The 13,148-nt window shown below is 37.6% G+C and overlaps 3 protein-coding genes across 3 annotated transcripts; 1 reads left to right on the forward strand and 2 right to left on the reverse strand.

Moving 5' to 3' along the window:
• Positions 1–878: 878 nt before the first annotated feature.
• On the forward strand, positions 879–2,943 carry LOC143548127 (uncharacterized). Its single transcript, XM_077039374.1, has 3 exons — positions 879–1,037; positions 1,348–1,445; positions 2,507–2,943. The coding sequence occupies exons 1-3, from the start codon at positions 989–991 to the stop codon at positions 2,780–2,782; spliced, it is 423 nt and encodes a 140-aa protein (XP_076895489.1). The 5' UTR covers positions 879–988; the 3' UTR covers positions 2,783–2,943.
• Positions 2,944–3,384: 441 nt separating this feature from the next.
• Positions 3,385–5,748, reverse strand: LOC143548128 (two-pore potassium channel 1-like). The gene is made up of 3 exons (XM_077039375.1): positions 5,654–5,748; positions 4,385–5,330; positions 3,385–3,656 (listed from the first exon to the last, which is right to left on the reverse strand). The coding sequence occupies exons 2-3, from the start codon at positions 5,314–5,316 to the stop codon at positions 3,467–3,469; spliced, it is 1,122 nt and encodes a 373-aa protein (XP_076895490.1). The 5' UTR covers positions 5,317–5,330; positions 5,654–5,748; the 3' UTR covers positions 3,385–3,466.
• A 6,836-nt stretch (positions 5,749–12,584) lies between these two features.
• Positions 12,585–13,025, reverse strand: LOC143548121 (uncharacterized). Its single transcript, XM_077039370.1, has one exon. It carries the CDS (start codon positions 13,023–13,025, stop codon positions 12,585–12,587), a length of 441 nt encoding a protein of 146 aa, XP_076895485.1.
• Positions 13,026–13,148: the final 123 nt, after the last annotated feature.

Genomic DNA, 13,148 nt, shown 5'->3' on the forward strand with positions numbered 1-13,148 from the left:
CCGAAAGTGACTGGAAAATAACCGGAACTGGAACCTATTATAGTAAACCGATTCGGTTCTAAAACCAGTAAAGTCGGTTCTCGTTAATCGGTTATGTGCCATAACCGGTTTGGTCGTTTATTTATCAAATGGGTTATGCAAAATCTGCAAATTGAAAAACAAGTTTATATAATTGTTTGTTTTCTTTCACGGTAAAATTACTTTAGATTGCAACATGAATATCAATTATATTTATTATTAAAACCAAATTGTTGAAGTTAAATAAATCATTAGTGTTGATAAATTAAAGGAAGATCATATCATTTTATATTATATTACCTTAAAAGCTTGAATCAAAATTTATCTTGGCTGCTAGGTATTTGACGCATAGAAAAAAGATTTGAATTAAAATATTATTGAATGGATGTCGGTTAATAAGTAACCTTATAAAGAATGAGGATTGCTAAATTTATTTAAAAACTTTTTAATATTCCGGTTCTTCGGATCCATGTCTAGTACCGTCGTTTTTACCCAAAACCGAACCGGTAAACGTTTAATACTTATACTGAGAATCGAGAATCGTAAGGTAACACACGTTAGTGGTTCTGAGGCATTGGTTCAGTTCTGGTTCTAAACTGTTTGTTGCTCACCCCTAGATAGCCCTAAGAAGAAACTGATAAAATAAGCAGCTCTAATGATACGAACACGACACATCATCGTAGTATCCCTTCAAATATAATGGTTAACTTCGAACTCAAGCTTGTTTGTTTTTACACAATAGTCCAATGATATCCACATCACCGAATGCGCATTGATGGGTCAAGTCATATTAGAAAATCCCAGGTGGAGATTTTTCTAGGGTTTATCTTTCTTTTCTTTTAACCGTGGGTCGTGTCTATATTTGCAATCGGATCAATTCCAGAACCTGAATCAAATTCCCAAATCGATTACTTTATATTATTCCATTCAACTTAATTTGTGCTCTGTGCAATTCAAATTCCATGATCTTATGGATCCATCTGTGCAAAACGCTCCAACTATCGAAGAAGACGAGTGGGGTAAATCATACAAATCTTCATAGTTTGCTTGTGCTTTATTTTCGATTAATGTATTGTAATTTTGTTCTAGGGCTTGTAATAGTTGTTTGCCACCCTTACTGTTTATAAAGATCCATTTGTTTTGTTGATTGGATTTGCTATATGTTTTAAATCAAGAATCAAACTTTTTTATTATAAGACTAGCCAAGTGTGATTAGCAGCATTTGATGAAAGTTCTGTTATATGTGTACCAATTGTGATATTTTGTGTTGTTATTATTGATCAAATGTTTAATAACCTAATTGTTGTCTGTCATACTGTTTTTGGTCAGATAATGATGACTTTGTAATCCCGAGTCTGGGAATTGAAGATCCGAATCAAACCACAGCAAATGATCCGCCAGTAGAAGATCCAAAACAAACAAGCGAAGTGAGTTGCTAAGTTTTTTAATATAAGTTATTGAACTATCTGTGTTTATTGTACATAGAGCTCGAAATTTTGACTCGTTTAATGTTTAGTCAGGACTTTACTTTGCCTGTAACGGGCCAAATGGTTTAGTCGTAACAAAGGGTAGAAAGAGAAACGGGTCAAACGTCACCCTAAATGTAATTAAATGCATAAAACATTCTAACAGTGTGTTTGGGACTGCTTCTAAAGTTGTTTTTTTAATGATTTTTTTAAAAAGATTTATATAATATAACAATAAGCTGTTTGAAGGGTGTTTAGGAATAGGGATTTGTTATCTACACTGCTTATGTACGTATTAGCGAGTAAAATAGGCTGTTTTGAATAAGCAGTTAGTTCTCAGGTCAAAAAACAAGCAGTTGTAAACTTCTAGTGAGGTAGTAAGCAAATCCCAAACACCTGAGAGCTCGTTTTGATTTACGAGGGCTCGAGCGTTGCTCTTGAGTTGTTTGTTAAAGCCTGAGCTCGCTTCGTGATCGGCTCGTTTAATATTTATTAATTAATTTATATACATTTTTTTATGTTTATATATTTTGAGAAAAAACTTAAACAAGCGTAAACTTGGCTTGAGCTCGTATAGTACCTTGAGCTTGGCTGTGAAGTGTTGAGTACATAGAAGTCCAAAAGAGGTAAAACTTAAAAATACACAAGGCTCTAGTGTGGGCTCAATAACTAAACGCGCTTTATTTGATGATCGGTTCGAGCTCGAAAATCCTCGGCTCATTTCAAGTTTTTATTGATCCAAGCTCAAACTCGTTTGCACCCTACAAACACCCCCTAAGTAGCTTTATATCCTAACTTAGATTATTATTGTAACATTATGAATCTAAAATTTCCAATCATACATTAACTAAATGTAAAATCCAAGAAAAAAAAAGTGTTTGTGGGTCTGCTTAATCCAACCTGTTTCTAAATCGCGCATTTCGACCAGGACCCACTTTGACCTATTACCCAACCCAGCTGACCAATCATTTTCCCACCTCTAGTTTACATTTATCAAGATTAAGTTCTTTACGTTTGTGTAGGCTAAAAAGGAAGAAAGTATATATCTTGGGCCTCACGGAGCTCCACCGTCCCAATCAAAACAAGACGTGAACTCGTATGGACGAAAACAAAGATTCAAGCAGAAATTGAAGGACGCTGATCAGAAAATTAGTGGGTCGGGTCGAGAAAATAAGATTGAAAATATAAGGGATCTTGTTGGTGGTAGCAAGATGCATGGTAATCCTTCCAAGAATTCTAGGGATTGGCTGGACCCTCATTGTCACGAGTCAGAGTTTGAAAAGAGACGACCTCTATAGAAGCGTGACTGTAATGAGTATTTGAACTGGTTACTGGACCAAAAGTTTCTTTAAAATGATGTTTTATATAATCTATTCCAAAATGTAACTTTCGCCGTTTTTGTTGTTTTGAGTTTAAAATTTTGCGTGTTTGATGTAAAAGTATAAAAAAATGAAAGATTTCCTGAACTTCTAAAACATATTGCATAAATGGCCAATGGCATCACCTTTCCTTTATAGTATGGCAATACTAGCAGCTACATGTATAACATATGTTATAGCATATTGTTTTGGAAAATTCTACTTCATTTAAGAGATTAAATACGCAGCAAAAGTTGGTATCTGGTTGTGAAAACTGATTTGGCGTTTAGGTTCATGTATCTGAAACGATTTCAGTTTATGTCTCATTTAACGCTACAACCTACTAATACAAGCCCATGTCCCATTTTAACACCCTAGAGTTTTATGATGATTTTCTACTAAGTACAAACACATAGCTTTGGTACAAAAGATACTATAACACGAATTTGATGATGATATTCAACAAAGTACAAGCAAATAGCTTTGGTACACGATTATCCAACGTGCCATCCAATTGATATACGTTTTTCCAATAAAATAAATAAATTAGTATATTACGAACTATATTTAACTAATAAAACAGTTAATTACCAAATTATGATTGTAGTTGTTTCATGTGCAACATCAGATGGATGTTTGCGTAAGCAGCGCGTTTGGGTCGTACCACGAAGATTGTGAAAGCAGAACACCAGATGCAGTCAATGTGCCTGTTTTGCCAAAGTCAAGCCTTTCAAACTCCTCCATAATTGGTGTCATGTCTTCTTGGCTGATCTTTCCCATTTCTTTTAATTTATAAAGGATGAACTCCGCCGCCCTACCAGATCATCAAAACAAAAAAGCCTATAGTTTATAAAGGATGAAAACCGGACAAGACTGACAGGTTAAATTCTTTTCTTAAGGCATGATGACTAAGATGTTCCGGTCCGGACATCAGTGTTCTCATAACCAGCCTGGCTTGTCGGACCGGAAAAGGACACATTTTGACCAAGTGTTCAGACCAGATATCAATTATTTTGTATTTTTTACCTTATAAAATATCATTTAGGTCTAGCCCCTACTTAAAATTTTATGTTTTGTTTATTTAAGGCTTCATACTTTATTAATCTTGTAAATCAATACAAAAAAACAGTGATGTAAAGTACTGTTTAAATTTCGTTAATATATTTTATGTAAAATTTATAAATTATATATGGCATCATCCCATTTTCAAATCGGGTCCGACCGCTGTATAGATTGTAAACAGGACTCAATATGTGTTACCTATTTATCTAAAAAGATTGTAAACAGGTTGACCAAGTTAACGGGACACCGTTATTGGGTAAAACATGTCGATAGGATAAACTTATACGTTACAGTCTTATATATTCAACCCCAAGTTTAAACAAGACGAGTTGCTAACGGGTTTATAACCAGAACAACCCAAACACAACCCATAAATAATCAATATAGACACCCAAACTAGTTTATTTTTATGTCAGGTTCATGTCACAACAGACCATTCACTAATAATATTTGAAGAATGCAATGGTTTCTAATACTTACAAAACAACACCATCATCATCAAGATCAGCAGCCTCGAGATCAGCAGGTGTAGTCTTTCTTTTAAGAGCCCATTTCACCAACGACCTCTGTCTCCGTTGAGTATGCAACACAGCAAAAGTAAACAACAACTGCCCTAAATAAATAGTACCCGACAATATCCAAAACAGAGAAAAAACCCGCCCACCTTTCGTCGAAAAACACTTATCAATATAACCCAAACTCGTAATCGTCCCCACGACACAATAAAACGCGTGAACAAAATCCAAGTCCTCAACCGCCACCAAAACCACAGTCCCAGCCGCCATAAGAACCACCAGCAAAACCACTAGCAGAATACACTTGTTTCTAACTTTATTATTTTCCATTCTTTTAAGTGTTTCTGCAGTACCAACTGTTTGATTCATATGAAACGCTTTCGCAAAAAGCAATTCTTGTTTTTCAATCAAAAGATCTGCAGCTTTACTTAAAACGAGCCCGATAAGAAGCATGCCCAAGAAGACAAATAAGCAGGCGAGTAATATTGTAAGGTTACTACCCGGGAAAAGATCTCCATAACCAACAGAAGTCATTGTGACAACTGTGAAATAAACTGAATCTAGAACACTGTTTGTTTTTTTGCCGTTGATCTGGTGTCTAAGAAGGTAAAAACAAAGTGTACCCGAACCTAAGTAGACGCATAATATGATGGCTACTTTTCTGTAACTTGGATGGAGGTAGTTAAAAACAGATTTGGGGCGCGGAAGTGAGCTGGTTGATTTGGGTTGTGAAGGGAATGAGTCGGATATCGGGGCGCTTTTGATTCGTCTGAATCGTTTTCTTTTGAGGGAGGTTAGATGGTCTTTTGCTAGTGAGGGTTGTTGTAGGTTAGTGGTTGTTGGTGACCGTTGGTTTGGTGACATGGCGGGTTGCTGTGCACCGGTTGTCAAATTCATTGTGATTTTAATATCTGTAAATAACAATTAGTGAGCATTTAGTCACTTCAAAGGGTGGCGGATGTAGAATAGTACATTATAGGCATTAGTCAGTTTCAATAAAGTTTTTGTAACAGAGTAACTTTTGCAGGATACCTTAAATGATTTGTATAACAGCTCCTCGTATAAAACTAAAATAAACTTGATTTTAGTTTTATACAAATGATTTGTATACGGTCCGTAAATCCTTTTCCACGTATCATATGGGCCGTATAATATTTTATAGGGCTGGTATAATAGGTGGAAAATGTTATACATGCGGTCGATATGAGGAATAAGAAGATAAGATTAAACTGACCTGAATGAAGTTTATTCGAATTGTGGAAGTGCTAGCAGAAGCAATTATACATGGTTTCCAATTGCAGAAAGTCGTAATGTGTAAACGAAGTGGAGTAGAATTTTAATATGTAGGAAAGTCTCCGGCACCAAATTAAAATTCAAGTAGAAAAACGGTCCACACGCTTTGATTGTCAACCGTCGGATCACGTTTCGATGTCGGTGATAAGCATTACTACTTTCTGAGATATCGTCGGCAGGACGATTAATAATTATGCTTTCGACATCCGGCATGTTCAATTAAAATTTAAAATATTGAAATTAACTGCCAGTGGTCGATAACAATTGAATAACTTAACTAGTGCACGAAGATCTAGATCGTCAATAAATGTGTAATGCTTGACATTGAAGCATGCATGGGCTCATGGGGATTAAACTAATACGTCCATTCATCTTCATCTTTTGACTATTGAGAACATGTTCTTTCCGGGAACAAAGGAAACCTTTAGTTGTATGTTATAAAAGATATATTTTTTTAGAGTAAAATGCGGTTTAGTCTAGACGTCGGCAACCGACGGTTTATTTCAATAGTTTCAAATTTGTAATTTTTCTTCATGTGATTTATTTCACTTGCAATTAAACCGACTACACTAACCCTATTAAGTCTTGTCATTAAACCTATCAGCGTGCCCTTCACATGAGGGACACTTTTTATTGAGATTGAAATATCAAAAAAATGTATATTGATTTGTGTAATCTGTTACAAAAGACAAGGTAAATATATAGAGGAGACATTCACAAAAAAAGGAAATACAATCAAAGGCATTAAAGTTGAACAATATCCTTGAATAGCTTCCAACGGTCCTTGACTTCACAAATCATAAAGCTGTCACAATCTTCATACAAAAAGGAAATGATGATTTAGCTTATCCTTTTATTTTACCTTTTTTTAGTTTTCTAACACTCCCCCTCAAGTTGAGCAGTGGGATTTCCGATGCTCAACTTGTCAAGATAATTGCTAAAGATCCTCCCGTTGACAGCTTTTGTTAATATATCGGCTAATTGGTCTTCTGAACGAACGAACGGCAGTTCTATAATTCTTGCTTCAAGTTTTTCTTTGATAATATTCCTATCAACCTCCACATGCTTTGTGTGATTGTGTTGAACTGGATTTTCTGAAATTTGTATTGCAGCTTTGTTATCACACATGATCCTACTGGCTTTATTTTGAGGAAACCCAACTTCAGTCAGAAGTTTACGTATCCATAGAACTTCAGTAACGCCTCGTGCAATCCCTCGGAATTCTGCTTCGGCGGTAGATAAAGCTACCACTTTTTGGTTTTTTACTTCTCCATGTAACTAGATTTCCACCAACCAAGGTAAAGTATCCTGATGTTGATCTTTCATCACCTTTATCTCCAGCCCAATCTGCATCTGTATATAACTCGACATTTAGGTGTTTATTTGGTTGAAAGAGAACTCCATAGCTTGTTGTCCCTTTGAGATATCTGATAATCCTCCACACTGCTTCCATGTGAGTTAGTTGAGGTTGATGCATAAACTTGCTAACTACCCCTACGGCATATGCAATATCTGGACGAGTATGTGAGAGGTATATCAGTTTTCCTACCAAGCGTTGGTATCTTTCTTTGTCTGCCAATTCTCCTTTTTCCATACGAAGCTTGTGATTGACCATCATAGGAGTTTCGGCAGGCTTGCAGTCGATCATTCCTGTTTCAGCTAGAAGGTCAAGTATATATTTCTTCTGATATATATAAAGATACCTTGTGTAGACCTTAGTACTTCAATTCCGAGGAAGTACTTTACTCTTCCTAGGTCCTTCATTTCGAATTCTTTAAACAACCTTTTCTTCAACCTCTTCATTTCTTCCTCGTCATTTCCTGTAATGATCACGTCATCAACATATATAATTAAGCAAGTCACAAGTTTACCTCTGTGTTTAAGGAAGAGTGTATGATCGGAGTTGCTCTGTCGAAATCCATATCCTTTCATTGCTAAAGTAAATCTGCCAAACCAAGCTCGGGGAGACTGTTTAAGTCCATAGAGAGATTTTTTCAACCGACATACTTCCTTTGTCCTGAAATTTTCTATGAATCCGAGCGGAGCTTCCATATATACTTCTTCTTTTAGTTCACCATGTAGAAAGGCATTCTTAACATCAAATTGAAGAAGAGGTCATCCTTCGTTTGCAGCGATCGAAAAAAGGACCCGGATTGTGTTAATTTTGGCTACCGGAGAAAATGTCTCTGAGTAGTCAATCCCGTATGTTTGGGTATAGCCTTTAGCCACTAATCGTGCTTTATATCTTTCAATAGTTCCGTCTGGTTTATGTTTGATCGTGAAGACCCATCGACATCCTACGGGTTTCTTTCCTGGTGGACAATCACACCTTTCCCATGTGCCATTTTTATTAATGCCCTCATTTCTGTCTCCATTGCATCCTTCCAATTTTTTGATTCTAGGGCTTGTTCTATAGAGTTTGGGATTTGTTCAGTGTAAAGGGATGCTGTGAAGGCCATGGCTTCTTTGTAAAAGTTTCCTTCAGCTATGTTGGCCATGGGGTGTGACATCTGCCCCGATCCGACCCGACCCAGGTACCCGTTTCCCTTATCCGATCTCTTTCTTTTATGATTTAATATTTATTTATACTTATATTTTACTTTTAATAATAATAATATATTTTCCTTCCCGCCTCTTTCTCTCTTTCTTTCCGCCTTCTTTTCCCTCTTGTTGCCGTCCCGCCTCTTTCTCTCTCTTGCCGTCGTTCCGCCCTTAAGCCTTGTTTCCCTCTTTTTCTCCTAACTCTCCTTGTCCTTTGTTTCTTCCCGCCTAAGGTTGTCTGCGCAGCTCCACGCGCCAGACTCCTTACAAGGAAGCCTGCGTGATGACCATCTGTTCCAGCGATACGCGAGACGAACTCTTCTCGCAGCGCGCTAAGAATTGTAATTCTTCTCGCAGCGCGCTAAGAACGGTAGTTCTTCCCGCGACGCGCTAAGGATTTGTAGTTCTTCTCGCAGCGCGCTAAGAATCGTAGTTCATCCCACGACGCGCGAAGAATTATAGTTCTTCCCGCGGCGCGCTAGGAATTGTAGTTCCTCCCGCGGCGCGCTAAGAAATGTGATTCTTCCCGCGGCGCGCCTTAGCCTTCTCGCGCGCAGCTTTCTCGCGCGTGCGCTCGAATCTTCTCGCGCGTGCGCTCGAAACTTTCTCGCGCTGTCTTGTGTCCTTTCTTCTGTTTTAACTTGCTTGTTTGCTTTTGATATCTTATCTTCTGTGCTGTTGACCTGACCTATCTTATGTCTGAAAAGCCACTTTTGGCGCAGCATGCGCACCAACCCCATTGGTTGACAGAAAAAGTGACTGACATTATCTTTTGAGATCTGCTTTTTCCATGCTTGACCAGTACCTTTATCTGACCCGCCCATGCCTGTTTACTGCTACCTGTCAGCTTTTCCTTGTTTCTTGCAGCTGCCATATCTTTTGATATCTTTTGCTTTTGGAATCTTTTGCTTTTTGAGATCTTTTCCCCTTTTCTAGGGATTGTGTTCCCTAGGGTTTCCCTATAAATAATAATGTTAATTTCCTAACACTACACACACAAAGCACTTAAACTCTCCTGTTCTTCCTTGCTCTCTGCCGTTGATCCTCTGTCGCCTCCCTCTCTGCCTCCGTCTTCCTCCATGTTCTGCCCTGCTTTTCCGGTAATATATATTATATATAATAATTTACTTATCAATTATGCTAACTTATAATCAAGACATTAAAACAAATCATTAAAACGATAATCTTTAATTATAGGATAACTTTGCTTGTTAAGAGTTGGTTCTTGCTTTATCTTACACCGCACCGTTTATCAAGTGAGTAATCTCGTATCTAATCCCTTTTTATTTTTAATGTTTTGGGATGTTCATGTGTTCATACAAACTTAGAGTCTTAAACTTGTTTATGAACTTTAGTCGCGCAGTATCCCATGTGTTGAGGACGTTTACTTGGCTGTTTATTTGTATGTGTGTATCATTAACCGCTTTGTTCGGCCTATTCCGAAGTTTTCATGGATCCATTAGATGAACACCGGAGACCTATCGTTTACGGTTTTCTTTGTTTACACTTGCACAGATGTTTTCTTGTTTTTGTGCTCATTTGGGAGCACGGATTGAACTATGAACTATGATCTATTTAGGCTTGATCACAATCTGATTGCACCCTTGTTAAACACCAGACATACACGTGTTGCGCGCAGATTTATTGTTATCTATGTATTGTATTAAACTTGATTTCTCACCAACACGCAAGTGTTTGACGTTTATTTTAACACATGTTCAGGTTTGCAGTAACTGTTTCGGAGCTTGTGGACACGTAGGAAGTTTTCTTTATTTTGGACCTAGATTAAAATGTATCAAGACAAGTTATTGTTGTTCGAGTATTATAATTTATAATATATTGATTTATGTTGCTTTATGTTATCTTCTGTCTACTTTGCGTGTGCGCGAATGAATGTATTTATTAAATATTGACACCCAATAGTGTCACGAGTAATGAAACAATATGTGGCGCCCCGATGTATAATCCGCCTTTGGTCGGGGTGTTACATGGGGTACCTAGAAGATTTAGACTGCTTTTCTGGGGAGTATCGTTTTGCTGGAATTCCTCTATTAGATATTGGTGGTAGAGCATATTTTTCGACTGTTTCCTCTTATCTTTTTACTTTTTGTGTTGGTGACTCATCTTGTTCATCCTGCACTATTCGTTCTTCTGTTTCATTGTTGTTAGATATATCAATATTTTGGCTCTCATGAGTTTCATGAATCTCTTTATCTATTATATTTTCACATGTTTGATAATCACTTACCTTGGACGTCAAGTCAGGAGGATTTGGGTATGAAACACTAATTGTTGGTCCAGATTGTTGTGAAGTGGGTGACTCATTTTAGATACTGATATTGACTTCTTCGGATGATAAAACACATTTTGGAACCCATTTTAGCCAACTCAGTGTGTCATAATCACTCTCTCCTTGACCACTATGACGGGAAATATAAAAAAATTCGGTTTCAAGGAAATCACAATTCTTGGTAGTGTAAATTTGACGACTTTTGGGATTATAACAACGGTACCCTTTTTGGTTTACACCATAGCCTACAAATACACATTTTTCGGCACATGGGTCAAGTTTGGTTCGATTGATCTTGGGTATGTGGACAAAGACGGAGCACCCAAATATTCGAGGTTGTAAAGTAAGGTCGGGTGGTAATTTTGTAAATTCAGAAAGTTTTTGAAGAGGGGTTTTTAGCTCAAGAGCTTTTGTTGGCAGGCGATTAATAAGATACGCGGCAGTGGCGAGAGCTTCAGGCCAAAAAGATTTAGGAACTTGAGATTCAATCAAGAGGGATCGAGTTATTTCTAAGAGAATGCAGTTTTTCCTTTCGACGGTGCCGTTTTGTTCGGGAGTGTGGGAGAAAGACGTTTGGTGAATTATTCATTTTGTTTGACAAAATTGTTTCATTGAATCGTTTAAGAACTCCCCACCATTATCAGACCGAAGAATTTGGATATTGGTTTTGAATTGTGTTTGTATCATGGCATAAAACATAGTAAATTTATCAAAAACTTCGGATTTATGTTTTAGAAAATAAATCCATGTCATACGAGTACAATCATCAACAAAAAGTACGAAAAAAACGAAAGTTTTGTCCCCCGATAACTTTTGCCGGTCCCCACACATCCGAATGGATAAGGGAAAACGGAGAATTAACTCTTGTACTATTTAGTTTAAAAGTATGTCTATGACTTTTTGCTAAAACGCAAGTTTCACAAATTAATTGTTTATTTGAAGGAAATAATTTAGGAAATAAAAGATGCAAATAACCGTTGGAAGGATGCCCCAATCTTCTATGCCACAACCACGCTTCTCTGTTTGTAGTCCCATGAGCTAGCATCACAGTACCGTGTTGAGTCACCTCTTCCACATAGTACAATCCTTGGCGTTCAATGCCATGCCCAATGATCGCTCCCGTCTTGATATCCTGTAGGATACAAAATGTGGGATGCATTAAGACCGTACAATTTAATTCCTTAGTCACATGACTAATAGATAATAGTTTATGTGATAATGATGGGATATACAAATAGTTTGAGAGTTTTAAAGTTAGGGATATTTCAATAGTTCCCCCTGCCTTTACGGGAACTATTCCCCCGTTGGCGGTTTTGATATGGTCGATGCTGGGTTTAGAGTTTGAAACGATGTCAAACAGGTCATACGTCATGATATCGATAGCACCACAATCGAATATCCAAAATATTTCTGTATTTCCATTTGTTTGTACCATATTAGCTTGTACATGATTTAATGTATACTTAGTTTTAGATACCCCACTATCTTCATTTTCCTTAGTTTTGTAAAAAAAGAGTTTTGACGAGGGGAATGTTTTAAATTGTTTTGACCAGTATCATGAATATTACTCTTCAAGGTGGTTATTTAATAATTTTATAACATTATTGTCAAAATATTTAAAACTAAAAAGAGAAGGGCTTGAGAATAATATCTCAAACCCTTTACCTCCATCAATATGCGTTCCACCAAATCCGGTGCCTCGTGGCTGATCGTTGCCGCCGTTTGGCTGGTCTCCGCCACTTCGTGTTTGGTTACTGCCGATGGCCGCTGTGTGTCCGACGACCGCAGCGGCTTCGCCTTTTTTGTGCCCATCGTTCCACCACTCGGGGTAGCTTGTCGAAGCACTCGTCTTTGGTATGTTTCATCATACCACAATGATTGCATTTCAATTTTGTTTTGTCGAGCCGGGATGATGATCCGTTGTTCGGACCTATTCGCCCTTTCGACGGATAACCTAGACCTCCAGATCTGTGTGACCCGTTGGCAACCAATCCTGCCGCCACACCGGAGTATCTCCCTCTTTATGGTGTCATATTGTCGGTCAAGGGCGTTTAGGAACTGGAAAAGCTTCTGTTCTGACCGGAGTTTGTTGTAGGTTGCAAGTCATTGGATTTGGATCTCTTCTTTCAATTTCTCCCCAAATACCTTGCATAGTGATCCAAAAAACTTCAAGTGGTGAGCCATTCTGTTTTATGCCGTTGGCCTTGACATGGAGATCGAAGGTTTGTAGTTTGTCTTTTCCGCTACTATAAGTAACAGCCAATGCATCCCATAGTGTTTTTGATGTGGGAAACTCGGTTAGATTAGCTGCTAAAGCGGGTTCGATATTTTGTATTAACCATGAGAACACGATTAAATCATCTTGTTCCCATTGTTCATATTTTTCATCGGTTGGGTCTGGTGGTGCCGGATTTCCCGAGAGGTGACTCAAAAGAGTTTTTGATTTACCCCCTATCGCTACTCGAATCATTCGAGCCCACATGGCTTAATTTTGGCTGTTAAGCATGAGGCTGATTTTCAAGCTATCAGACAAATTTTGTTTTTGGGTTTGGGTTTGGTTGTTGAGGCTATTTTTGAGAATATTGGTGATTAGCAAAGCAAGATC

This window comes from Bidens hawaiensis, unplaced genomic scaffold (assembly GCF_021521415.1).
Source record: "Bidens hawaiensis isolate Kalapana, Puna unplaced genomic scaffold, B.hawaiensis_p1.1 tig00014913_1, whole genome shotgun sequence".
Lineage (NCBI taxonomy): Eukaryota > Viridiplantae > Streptophyta > Magnoliopsida > Asterales > Asteraceae > Bidens > Bidens hawaiensis.